The sequence below is a fragment of the Lachnellula hyalina genome (genome assembly GCF_007821495.1).
Source record: "Lachnellula hyalina strain CBS 185.66 chromosome Unknown contig00210, whole genome shotgun sequence".
NCBI lineage: Eukaryota > Fungi > Ascomycota > Leotiomycetes > Helotiales > Lachnaceae > Lachnellula > Lachnellula hyalina.
In genome coordinates this window covers 1-12,850 of record NW_022157324.1, presented here as the reverse complement: position 1 = coordinate 12,850, position 12,850 = coordinate 1, and the positions used below count along the sequence as shown (strand labels likewise).

General features: G+C 47.3%; 3 protein-coding genes across 3 annotated transcripts; 2 read left to right on the top strand and 1 right to left on the bottom strand.

Annotated features, from left to right (window-relative positions):
• Window positions 1–750: 750 nt before the first annotated feature.
• On the top strand, window positions 751–1,250 carry LHYA1_G008706 (uncharacterized protein; the record flags this gene model as incomplete). Its single annotated transcript, XM_031153626.1, has 2 exons — window positions 751–1,092; window positions 1,140–1,250. 2 exons carry the CDS (start codon window positions 751–753, stop codon window positions 1,248–1,250), a joined length of 453 nt encoding a protein of 150 aa, XP_031001807.1.
• Window positions 1,251–1,351: 101 nt separating this feature from the next.
• Window positions 1,352–2,100, top strand: LHYA1_G008705 (uncharacterized protein; the record flags this gene model as incomplete). Its single annotated transcript, XM_031153625.1, has 2 exons — window positions 1,352–1,732; window positions 1,786–2,100. 2 exons carry the CDS (start codon window positions 1,352–1,354, stop codon window positions 2,098–2,100), a joined length of 696 nt encoding a protein of 231 aa, XP_031001801.1.
• Window positions 2,101–10,005: 7,905 nt separating this feature from the next.
• Window positions 10,006–12,631, bottom strand: man9_1 (Beta-mannosidase B; the record flags this gene model as incomplete). The annotated part of the gene is made up of 2 exons (XM_031153624.1): window positions 10,006–12,051; window positions 12,098–12,631. Coding segments are annotated over 2 exons (2,580 nt in total), but the record flags the coding sequence as incomplete, so codon positions are not given.
• Between the last annotated feature and the right edge of the window lie 219 nt (window positions 12,632–12,850).

The window sequence follows — 12,850 nt, the reverse complement described above, 5'->3', positions numbered from 1 at the left end:
GTTCTTAAGTAGCAGGACTCGACTTTCAATATCCATTAGCACATGGCCAAAAATAGATGGATTTGATGAGACTAGTTTACAAGTGTTGTTTGATTCAGACTCCATGCCGCAGATTGGATTTGTGTCTCGCGAAAACGAAGTTGAGAATAGCGGAGAAATTCGAAACAGCAAAGACTTGTAGAAGGAATTGGGGCTAGCTTTGGTTTTAACCCCCATTTAGGGAAAAAGGGGAAAATGCGGAGGAGGCTCAGATGTCAGCTGTGCCAACACATACAACGAAGTCCGGCGCTTGGCCAAACACCCTCACCCTCACCCCACCACCCCGTGCCTCACAGATTAAACAAAAAGGTTACAGCCTTTCTATCGTTAGGTCGTGGTCTGTCGCAGAAGCAATGGCAAGGGATGAGGGTGGGTTACATCGTAGAAATAATCCTTGAGCCCCAAGCACGGGCAGTAAGCGCTATCCCTTCTCATTCAACATCACCCCATACGATCCACGATAATTGCACACCCTCTAACGCCTCTTCAATATCATATTCGTCCACTATTCGCCCCACGCAACTCTTGTCTACATAGCCTCTTTTTGAGATGACTTGTCAGTCAAGATATTTAGAACTCTGCACAAACTTTGATTGTTCATGTTTTTTTTCATTGACTACTGGCAGTAATTCTTTTCTAAACTTGTTGTTTGTTCTTGACGCTTATTCCTTCTAACCGCTACCAGTCTCGCAATTCCCTGCACTTGCCACAATGCCAACAACCTGCACAAGCACACAGCGAGCCCCAGACACGGCATTCTTCACTCATTCTGACAATATTGTCCTGGAAGTCTTGTACCGACATGTCAATGATGCTGAGACCAAGGATGATGGCCACGAATTTGACCAAACTCGAACTCCAGCTCGGGACGCATCCGCGTTGAAGCTTCTTGCGAATCTCAACGACCCTAAAAGTCCTCACTTTGAACAAACTGTCTTTTGCTCCTGGGACCATGAAATCAATAGTTTCCAAAGTCTTCAGAACATCCACGAGAAAGTCTTGTGGCGCGATGTGAAATGGGCTAGAACTGTTGCTCGGCACGAAACCGACGTGGTCTTTGTGTCGCATATTATATTATATCTTACAACTACATTACCAAGTGCGATATACCTCTTCTACGACTTCCACCTCCTCCATGGTATTTTGCATACCATCTATATTGGATGGTGCTTCGGGAGCTTTACATTAATGATGCCCAATCATATTCATAATCGAGGTATTCTCTCTCGAGAGTACGCCGCTTTTGACTGGGCCTTTCCATATATCCTGGAACCGCTTATGGGTCATACATGGGGCTCGTATTACTATCACCATGTCAAGGCCCATCATGTCGAAGGCAACGGCCCTGAAGATATCTCGAGCACAATTCGATATCAACAAGATTCGGTTTTTTGACTTTTTGAACTACAAATTCAGATTCTTGTTCTTCTGCTGGTTCGATTTACCCTGCTATTTCATTTCCAAGGGCCAATATAATTTTGCTGCCCGAGTCGCATGCACCGAGTTGTCTTCATACGCTGCTATGTATTTTCTCGCAAGATGGAATTTTAAGCCAACATTGTTTGTCTTCCTATTGCCATTCGCAATCCTTCGATTAGGTTTGATGATAGGAAATTGGGGGCAACACGCTCTAGTTGATGATGTTGACCCAGACTCTGATTTTCGATCAAGTGTTACTCTTATTGATGTTCCAGTAAGTCAAATTTCGCTCAAACTGGTACTTTATATTTCTAACTGTATTTGAAGTCGAATCGATTCTATTTAAATGACGGCTACCACACATCGCATCATCTCAACCCTCTACGCCATTGGAGAGATCACCCCCATGCCTTCCTTACTGCAAAAGACCGATATTCGAATGAAGGCGCTCTAGTATTTCAGATTATCGATTACCTAGAAATAACGTATCGATTGTCAACAAAGAATTATATATATCTGGCTAGACAGCTTGTCCTAATCGGATCTCAGGTCGGCATGAGTCAAGAAGAATTAGCTGCTATGCTGAGATTGAAGACACGGAAATTCAGTGAGAAAGAAATTGCAATTGAACTCAAGAAATAGAGCTGAAAGCAAAGGCCTAGTTTATTTATCTCTAGGTGGTTTGACGATTGCGGTGCTCGCAGCTATGGTTATGAAAACCCTAAGAATATTGGCTTGGAATTTAATATCATGCAATGTGGATTTCATGGCAGCAATTAACACCTAAGAGAGAGAGAGAGAGACTCCGCAGTCTAACCTTATTCTCTATGCATTTAATGACTATGGCTGTGAAGTGTTGGAGCCACACTGTATAGTAATTGCTGCGCCGCGTACTGACTGCAACGCCCAGAAAGTTTCACCTTTCAAGCGTTAATGTAGGCGCTTAATAGCGCGGCGCAAACAAAACAAAAGGGCTAAGCGCTCGCTAAGACGACGTCTCGTCTTCAAGAGTGTAAGGGAGGCGGCTATAGTTTACTAAAGTATGTTAAACAGATCTCCAGTGGTTACTCATAGAATGGATAATCGGGTTATAACCTAAGAGAGCTAATATAGGTCCCCTGCAGCCTAAAACGGATCCTCACTATGGAAATTGATCGGTTAATGCCACCCGGCTGTTTTTTATATAAAGAAGGAGTAGGTGGACAGTAAGATACTATAAATTATAACGGATAGTTATTTCTCTATGGTTTCCTGATAGCTTAATTTTCCGTGCTGGTGGTGTATTGGGAAATGTCCAACTCATCTATTTGTTGTAGCCTGTAAGTGGCAAGTGACAAAGCTTATAAAGCCTGTGGCGAAGCTTAGAAATAGGGCTTGAAGAGCCCTATATATACAGCATACTTCCCACTGTAGAACAGCAGTCAATTCAAGATCATTACCCCGAAATACAACACTATTCTTGGGCTATGTAGTATGGACCGGATAATATCTTAGCTAGGGTCGCTTTGGATTTCCAGCTCCATTAGAATAACCGAGAACAGGTGGTTTTCTTTTCAAGCGCACCTAGGTAGGTAGGCATTAATGGAAGTGGATTGCATACGGGAGTGTTACAATACGATACTAAAATATTTTAAACCCTTTTACACCTATGCAATTCGAGGAGATGGGATGAGTTGTTCATGCTTGGAATGCGCCATTCAAGCCTATTTATAACACAAGCAAAGCTGCTTCCCTTCAACCCCTGTGCCCATTTGCCAATCCCTGAACCCACCATCTCAAACCCCACAAATCCCATCCCCATACTCATAGCAGCTTTTCGTAATTTCTCCTCCCCTCATGCGCATGACCTGTACCATCTACCACCAACCCTCTCGCACAAACACACCCGCCCATCTACTCCCCTTCATCACCATCCCCCCCTTCCACCCACCCCCACCACTCATCCCTCCTCCACCCATATCAAATTCAGAATTAAACTCATTACTCGGATCATAAAACCGCTCTCTCACTGTCTTCCTGCGCCATCTAGCCTTGCCGGTGCTCGTACCAGCATTACTAGAACACGCACCCGTGTTCCTGTTTGGATGGAACGAGAATGGCAATGCGGCTGAGGTCCCGGTATCTTCAATGATGTTTGTGCCGACAGATGTAGATGTGGATGTAGATGGATATGTAGCGGCTAGGCTGCTGCTCTGGATGGATAAGCGGGCGTCTTTTGCTGGAGCTGGAGCTGGACGTAGGGATAATGAGAGGGAGAGATTCGGATGCTGGAGTGTTGCTTGACGCGCTGAGGGGGCAGCGTGGATATCAGCGCCCTCGCGTATTTGCGCTGTTGTCGCTGGGTTTCTTGGTTCTAATTCGGGTGTGGTGACTTGAGTCTGATTTTCTTGCCCGGAGACTGGCATGGGATTATCGATTCGGCGACTGCGTATAGGGAAGTGGGTAGTTGACGCTGAAGGGAAGGGGACGGAAGGCTGAGAGCTTGAGCCATTCTTGGCGTTGTCTCCGGAGTTCGGGTCCTTCCGTTCAAGTTGGGTATGGTCGCTCATCTTTTCGACTTCTAAGAGATAGAGTCAAATAACGGGTTCGATATCGAGTGTTAATAGTGCATAGTGTTAAGATGGAGACAACAGGTTTTATGTATCTTTTGGGTTGAAGGAGTTTGTTTTAGGAAGGATCAAGACGAAAGATTGAATCAAGGTTGTATCTAGCCAAATCACGTGATAAATAAACATACCTCACCATCCCTTTGCCCCTGCCGCGTAATTTGCAAGACAGCTTCTACTTCTTCAATGATCTCATAAAAATGTGTTTTTGGTCTCATGTAAGTGAACTGCAGCCCTTTAAGACAATAAATCTAGCTTTATATTTCCTGTCAGATGATCGTCACGCTTCGCTTAAGCCCCTTTTAAGCCGTATCCTGAAGAGTTGGGAGTTGAAAGTGTGTTATAATAACCAGAAAAACAGTGCTTTCCTCTGATTATGTAGTTTTTTCGATCTTCTATATTAAGGCTTGATATGATATCAGCATTCGATGAAGGGTAGATTCAAGGAGTATCCCTCGAGTTTAATTAGAGCAGAGTTGCAGTGAATGGCACTTTGTTCCTATCGATCTCTACGATCGCGCGGTGAATAATGGCATCTCGACTTCCCATCTGCCAACCTCCATAAATAACAACAACAACAACAACACGCTTTCTTCCTTGCTCGCGATCATCGCCACATCTCCAGATCTGGTGCACCTGCTTTGCAACAATGGCGACAAGACAGGCTATGATGCTGAAGATTGGCAGACCACTCAGACCGGCAGATGAGCTGCGTACATTTCTCGTCGAGTTCGACAAGCACGTAAGCATATAATACATACGGCTCTTGAACCTGAACTTACCTTCTCGTAGAGGAAAGCAGAAGTCGAAGGAGGGATCCCCAAACACCTCCCCGATTCTATAATTAAGACCCTCTCCAAATGGCAGAACGCGCACCATACCTTTCTCAACGCAACTCTCGACAGCGCTACTCACGAAGGAAGGAAACTAGGTATACAGCTCTTCAAACAAGCTAAGAATACCAAGAGAATCGATGTATTGTTCCATGTGGTCAAGTGGCTAGATTCTCTGATTACCGACATCGAGCGGAACTTTACCACGCCTTCGAAAGCGGATATGGAGGAGAGTGGTAGTGTGTTTAGCTGGACCCATACCCAACGATTGGATTACAACTTCTTCAGGGCGATGCGGACGGAGTTGGTTCAGAATGTGAAGGTGTATCAGCGATTTCAAAAGCCTGTTCCGGAAAATTGTAGAGGTGGGGTTGAGCATCTGGGCTCAATAACATTAAGCTATGCTGTTACAACTAGACAAGATACGAGAGTGCCGACTGCTACATCAACGGGACAAGATACAACAATATCAACTGCTGCAGCAATACCAGAGAGAGATGTGCCACCCGAGATACCACAGCAGTTAAGCCCACCGGTTGGAGGAGTCGGGATTCCTATCGACCAGCTTGCAGGTGAAGAGAACGGGAAGATCGAGAAAGCATTAGCTGCACAGGCGGAGGCGTGGAAACCTACGAATCAAGCACCGCCTGCCAAGATACCAATGGTTCAACCCGGCATACTATTCAACAACTGTAATGAGGAGTTTGCTACCGACGCGGGGACCGGCAGACCTGTTGTCGATTCTCCTAAAAGGGTCGAAGGAGTTAACGTTGCCGCCCAAGCTCCGTCTGTCTTCTCGCTATCCCCAAGCCCAATCCAATCTACCTTTGACAAGGACACAACTTATCCGTCTCCCTTCCAACTTATACGTGGTCCCCAGAGCCAGCAGGCAATCCCTTCCTCCTATACTAGCCAGAACCAAAACCACGAGAGATATCCTATTAGTCAGATCCAGAAACAGCAACCAGAGTTCAGTGCAGTCAGAGATACGAGCCATCAGCCACAGTTCGATCTAGGTGCTGGTTGTCAAGATCAGCAGAAATCAGTCTTCGGACACGCCAATAAACTTGATGGGGGTGGCAGAAATTTCCCGCCGCATCTAGTTGCGCCCCAAAACGCGGCACATGAGAAAGAGCATCGTACTGGTGGAGATGGGGACTTGAACGTTGGAAGTGGTGGGATTAATGGAGGGGAATCAGCGAGTAATGCGTATTGCGGCCAGATAACCGATGAAGAAGAACTCGATGAGGTTGACATGGTTTATGCAGGACATCTTGAGGGTGGAGAGGAATGGACTAGAACCTCGCCTGATGCAATCTGCGTCCTGCCATGAATGGACACAAAGCTCGGTGGATATATTAACGAAAAAGAAACGAGTAAAGGAAACGAGATTGAGAAGGAACGCTTGGATGGCGTGGCTCTTAATCTCTTACTTGTCTTTTAAGTAGAAGCAATAATGTCATGGAAGAAATATAATGAAGCCGTCTCTTTAGCCTCGCTCCTTCTTGGTAATTTCCCATGTGCTCTTCGTCATCCTCTAAATCATTAAATTAAGGTTTAAGAAGGGATTTAGGTATGCGAATTCCACATGAAATTTCAAATTAGAGCCTGACAAAGGAGTCGCGACCTCAATATGAGCTCTTCCCTTTCCAGCAATCAAAATCCTCTTGTCAATATTCTCGCTAGGCCTTCATTCTTGCAATTATCTACTCAACCACAGTATCTAACCCACCATCATTCACCATCAAAAGCTCAGCATGGCACCTCCACCAAGTAACCCCAACGCGCCCCCCAAGACCCCCGATCTGCCACCAGAAGGCTCTAAAAGCCCACCCAAGTACCCCTCAGACGTAATCCCCGATTTACAAACCTTCATCTGCACCGCCGCAGACATTGTAAGTTCCCGCCCCCCTTCCAAAACACCCTATCTCATTACTCACCAGCCATTAATGCCAACCAGACCATGGAATGGACAGACTGGCACAAAGAACCCTTCCTCACCCCAGCTCTAAAAGCCGCAGCCGAACCGCCATGTACCTCCTCAACCCTCGATCGAATAGCCAGGAAGTGGTTCCAGAGCTACGAAGTCTTGCTAAACGGCAGTTCCTTCGCCTTCTTGACTGGACGCCGTATTGCGCAGATGTCGAAGCACCATGGGCTTTCCTGTCGCAATGCGCTGTTTGTGTTGCATCATATGGAGAGGGCGGTTATGCAGGCGCTGATGGAAGCAATGGTCGCGATTGATGGGGATGCACTTGCGCATTATACGGAATATACGAAGTTCTTGAATATTGTGACGAGGGGGGTTTTGTCTGTGATTTAGTTATGTGGGAGTAGTCTTAGTGGAGGGGATGGGATTGAAGGGATGGGTGGAGAGGGTGCGGTTGTTTTGGCTGATGAGGGATGGTTTAGGGGGCGGCATCACGTGGAATTAAAAGCCTACTGCTTGAGGGTAGGTATAAATACAATCTTCCCTTCACCCAATCCATGCAATTGACATCCATCATAAATCATGACCGACTTACCACCCTTGACCATGAAGCTCCGGCACAATAAAACAAAACATCCAAGCGAAACTGAAGAGAAAGTAACAATTAGCTCTAGCATGCTTGCCATCCTCGATCGCAAGATTGAAGAGCTTCTAGATTACGTCGAAAACCATGCCAAAGATGTAGGAAACTCCATTCCCTTGAGCCTTCCCGTTTTACTACCTTACATATATTAACTATCTATAGACCAACACCCCAACTACCACCACAGACCCAAAACAGCCTTCTCCACCACCTACAAGCACAACCACAGACGCCCTTCTCCTCCCCTTCCTCACAACCCCACACCTATTTCCCTTCCCCTCCCTCCCCACAGCAACGACCTACGGCTCCGCCATCGGCGTCGCCATCTACCAGCGTTCCCTCGACTGCCTGCTCCCCCCGACTCAAGTCCTCAACTACCTATCAACAATCTATGCCCAAGGACAGGTGCAGCAATGGACGTGCAGGGAGTGTTTAGGCGCTACGGCTATGGATGAGAGAGATGTGGGGTTGTTGGTGCAGGATGTGGTTGATGGGAGGGATGATATGCGGTGCGTGCATTGGAATAAACGTACGTTGGGGTTTTTGGGACGCATGTTGGATGCGCTAGGGGCGAGGGTAGAGATGGAGGGAGAGAAGAAGAGGGAGGTGTGACGGAGGTATCGGTGTGATAGCTATTATGTATGGGGAGGTTTTCGTTCAGTGTATGGAAGGCATGGGGTTCCGGAAAGGCGTTATGGGAAAGTGCTGCTGCTGTACTTTTGGAACCTCGGACATTCTTAAAGGATAGAATTGATCACTCAACCCTAAACGGCTCTATCACCACCATCTCAAAACATTGAAAGGTACAAGGACTTGGAAACATGTCGCGCCGTCAAGTGTCTACACAAGCTTGGTGAATGCACTACAAAGTAGACGATTGACAGACATTATTCACAGACTTACAGTTTCCTGCCTATGAATCATACCTACATGTAACAATTCAATAACCCCCACAGCGCAAAGCAACATACCCCTATCCGAAACAGTATTGATACACGCCTCCCAACTCTTCATCAACGACTCTCTTCCCTCCTTTACAACTCAATCCCCAAACAGAGCAAGAATACCTCCCAACTACCGACTCCCCTTCATCACGCTACTCTACCCACCCACCCACGCTCCGAATAGACAATGCCCAACATTGAACTCCCCGAGGATGACGGGGGGGACGGTTCCTGGAGGCTGAGAGTGTGACGTTGGCGATTTTGATGAATATGGCTTGTTATGTGCGATTAATGGTTGCTTTTTGGTAATGCGAGGATGGAGGCGTGTGTTGAGATCTGAGGGGGCTGTGGGATGGTTGGGAGTGGAGTGGTCAATTCTAGCAGCAGTACAGATATATTTTCCATAGTTCCTTTCCAGAACCCAACCCCTCCTTTACTGTGAAATATTTTTCCCAAATCCCCTCCCCTTTTACTAAACGTTACTCCAGAAACACAAAACAGAAAACCACATTCCAGTATTAAGGTGCTGTGTTCAGTATCCAAGATCCCCATAAGTCACATGATACATTCCTTCACTTACCCCTACTCTCCATCAACTACCATTTCACATCCCCTACCTAATTGAAACCCCAACACCAAGAAACAAAACAAGAAAAAAATTTATCTAGCTCCGACGAACCTACTTCTCTGCTTGCATGCCAAAACTGTTCATCGATAGAAAATTTCAGGTTCTATCTTTTGTATATAAAACCCTAAAACTAGTTAGTACGTACCCCACCAACGAAAACGACCATAGAAAAAAAGAGCAAAAGAAAAGAAGACATACAACAGCAGGTATTCGCTGGTGGTCACCCACCCAACTACTAATCTGCCGATCTGAGGCTTGTGTATGGCAGAGCGGACGGGATGCCCAATTCTCCTCAGTCTGTGGTCGTATGTGACAGGTCTATGCTTATTCAAATATCTATACTAATCCTCTAAAGCAAGGGAGCAAGGAAACAAGCAAACAAGGCACAGCACTGTCAAGTAAGGAAGCGGGTCTAGGATTTCTCTGGAGCATAGAATATGTTAATTAAAACCTGCCCATTGCCCGGCCGCTTAGAGATCAAGAAAGAAACTAAAAATGGAAAATCAGGTGCAGTGAGGTGATAGCGCTAAGTCGAGCGACCGACTCCGGGTAAAACCCCCTAGAGTCGACGGGATAGGAAGGAACAGTATACCAGATATTTAATAAAGCACTTGCTTGTCTGTTTTTACCTCGGCTGGGTATTTAAGAGCGCTGGAAGGCTTGGATTTTGTTCTAGGAAAAATCTGAAATCTGAAATCTGGAACCTGAGAATGTGATCAATGATACTTCTCAAGATTGTGCTGAGGCCGTTATGCTCCGTCTATATACCACGCGCTGGAGCCCGGAACTTCCTTAATTCCATCGGATAACATGGAGGACAGATATGAAGAACACCCCCGATGAGCAACAACAAAACAAAACGCAAAGGACGGGAATCGGATGCAGATACTCGCTCAATAGCTACCTCCACGATCATCGGAGCTAGAACTACACTTCAAAGAACCTGAACTGGAGAAAGCCCGCTTAGACCATGCCCAGATACCTCGTCCCGATCTTGGTATCTTCCCGAGCGCCCTTTACGGCAATAGTGACTATCTCTCCTGGCACGATATCCACTAGATTATCACCAAACACCACCTCATCTACAGCCTCCAGCGCAACACCCTTAACCGGGACCTCGGCACTGATATCCACACTCCCGCCGTCACTGCTCAAGTTCGCTTGCAGCTGAGTGGGCTTCTGCAGATGCACGTATTTCAGCGGCTCAGGCCAGTTGATATACCTAGCGATCTGCCGACCGTCTGCGAACAAATACGCTGCGACGACCGTGCGGCCTTCCTCGCCGGTATGTTCTGCTCGCACGGGGACTTTGAACGTCGTGATTTCCGTACTGCGGTTCTGCGGCAGCAGGAACGCCGACGCGACGGTTTGGGAATACGTCTCCTGGCCCGTAATCACATCGAACGCCTTGACGACCACATCAGCCGTCAGGTCCTCGAGCGTCAGATTCGAGCCCCAGACCTCGATCTCCGTGCTCTTGCGCACAAACGCACGCGTGTATTTGTCCTTGGGCACGACGTGTTCTTTCCGCGTAACGCCTAAGGAGATGGGTGCCATTTCCCGCTTCACGGTGTAGTAGGCGTGTTTCGGACGCAGGTAGAAGTCAACAATCGCCCATGATGTCACGGGCCAGCAGTCGTTGATCTGCCAGACCAGCGCACCGCCGCAATATTCCCTCCCGGGACCCTTCCACTGCCGTTTCCACAGCCGGTACGCGCTGGCTAGGCATTCGGCTTGCATGAGCTGCGTGCTGTAGATGAATTGTTCCAGTGGGTCTGGAGCGTAGCGGAAGTTTTCTACCAGGTATAATGCGATGCGGCGCTCGTGGCCGTCGGCTTTGTTGTGGAAGTCTATGGTTGAGGACTGTGCGAATCGGTCGGGGTCGGCTGCGCCGAGCGGGAGGAAGGACTCGATTGTCTTGATGTGCGGGAAGGCTTCCATGCCGAATTCAGAGACGAAGCGCCCGATTAGCTTGTCGAAGTTCTGGTACTTTTCTTGCGTGCCGTGCCATACGTTCCATTGGTGGATGTCGCCCACTGTTGGATCCCTGGTGTCCTTCCCTCCCCATGGACTGCCGAAGTGGTAATATGTGTCTGGAATCAGCTCTGCGCACGCGTCGGCGAGCACTTTCTCGTAGATGTATCGAGCTGGGAAGTTTGTCTGGAGCCAGCTTTCTGCATCTTTGTTCTCGGGCTCATATGTAAGGCCCTCGCCTTCTTGGTATTGGTAATCTTCGTTATTGCCAGCCCAGATGATGATGGAGGGGTGATGTCGGAGCAGTTTTACGTTCTCTTCGGCTTCTCTTTTTATGGATGCGAGGAGCGACGGGAAGGCTGGGTAGTTTCCACAGCCAAACATAAAGTCTTGCCACACGAGAATACCGAGCTCGTCACAAGCGTCATAGAAGGCCTGCTCTTCATATATTCCACCACCCCATACTCGAATCATGAATTGGTTACCGTCTGCTACTAACTTTACCCAGTCATAGTACTTTTCAGGATTAATTCGCGGAATGAAGTTATCAGCAGGAATCCAATCGCTACCACCACAGAAAATAGGGATATTGTTGACCTGGAAGAAGAAAGTCGTGCCCGGTTGGTCAGTCATAGGCCGTTGGACTAACTCTGCTCTCCTCAAACCAAATTTCTTGCTTGTTATATGAACCTCGGAGCTGTTTTCCAGGAGGGTTGCGGTAATGGTATACAGAGGTTGCTCCCCATATCGGATTGGGTACCACAGTGCTGGATCTGGGATGGCGAAAGTGTGTGTTGCTTGGTCCTTTGATGCTTTGACAGTTTCCGAAGCAATCTTTTTTCCATCCAACGAGATATCGAACCTGACATCGGTAGCCTCGCCTTCGATATCTGCTTTAGCAATAAATTCTGCGGAGTCGAGGGCTTCCGGGACGTGGGTGGTAAAGTGAAGATCTGATATTCGAGACGAGAAAATTTCTAGATTGATGGGTCGCCACGGTCCACAGGTCATGAGAGTTGGCCCCCAATCCCAACCCTGTAGATGTTAGCTAGACTTGTCACATGCAGAAGGGGAGATATACCCAATGGTACTGTGCCTTCCGCACAGCTAACCTAGAACTATCTCCATTCCAACACCCCCAATGGTGATCTGGATACTTTTCCATAAGAGCACATCCCTTGAGATACGCACTTTCAAACGTAATCTCCAACTCATTATCCCCTTCCTTCTTCAAGTATGTGGTGACATCCACTCGTTCAGGAATAAACATGTTGTCCGTTTTCAAGATTTCCGTGCCGTTCAGCACAACTGTAGCAAAAGTGTCCAAGCCATCAAACGCCAAAACTGCCTTGATAATTTTTCGCTCATCCATTGAAAGAGTCGGGGAAGGGAAGGCGGTCTTGTAGACCCAAGGGACTTCGCCGATCCATTGGACATCATTCTCGTTCTTTCCCATGAAAGGGTCGGGAATTATATCATTCGCTATCAGATCCAGATGCACGTTGGTAGGAAACTGTGCAACGGACAGGAACTTGGAATCTTCCTTGTCAGCCTGCTTGAAGACCCAATTTTTCTTGATGGGTATTCTGATATGTGTCGACATCTTGTCCAGGGGTGCTTGGTTCCTTAGGATGGATTCGAAAAAGAAAATATATCTTTCCAGTCACGATGTACATACAGTACTTATACTCTTGGGCGAGTCGTTAAGTAACTGCGCACTGAACAGGTGGAGCCAGGTTTGTAAGGTATCTCTCAACTCAGCATATATGCAATGTACATGTGGACGGGCGCGGGGTGTTCAGTATCAACGGAGGCTGTATGTAGAATGGGGGGG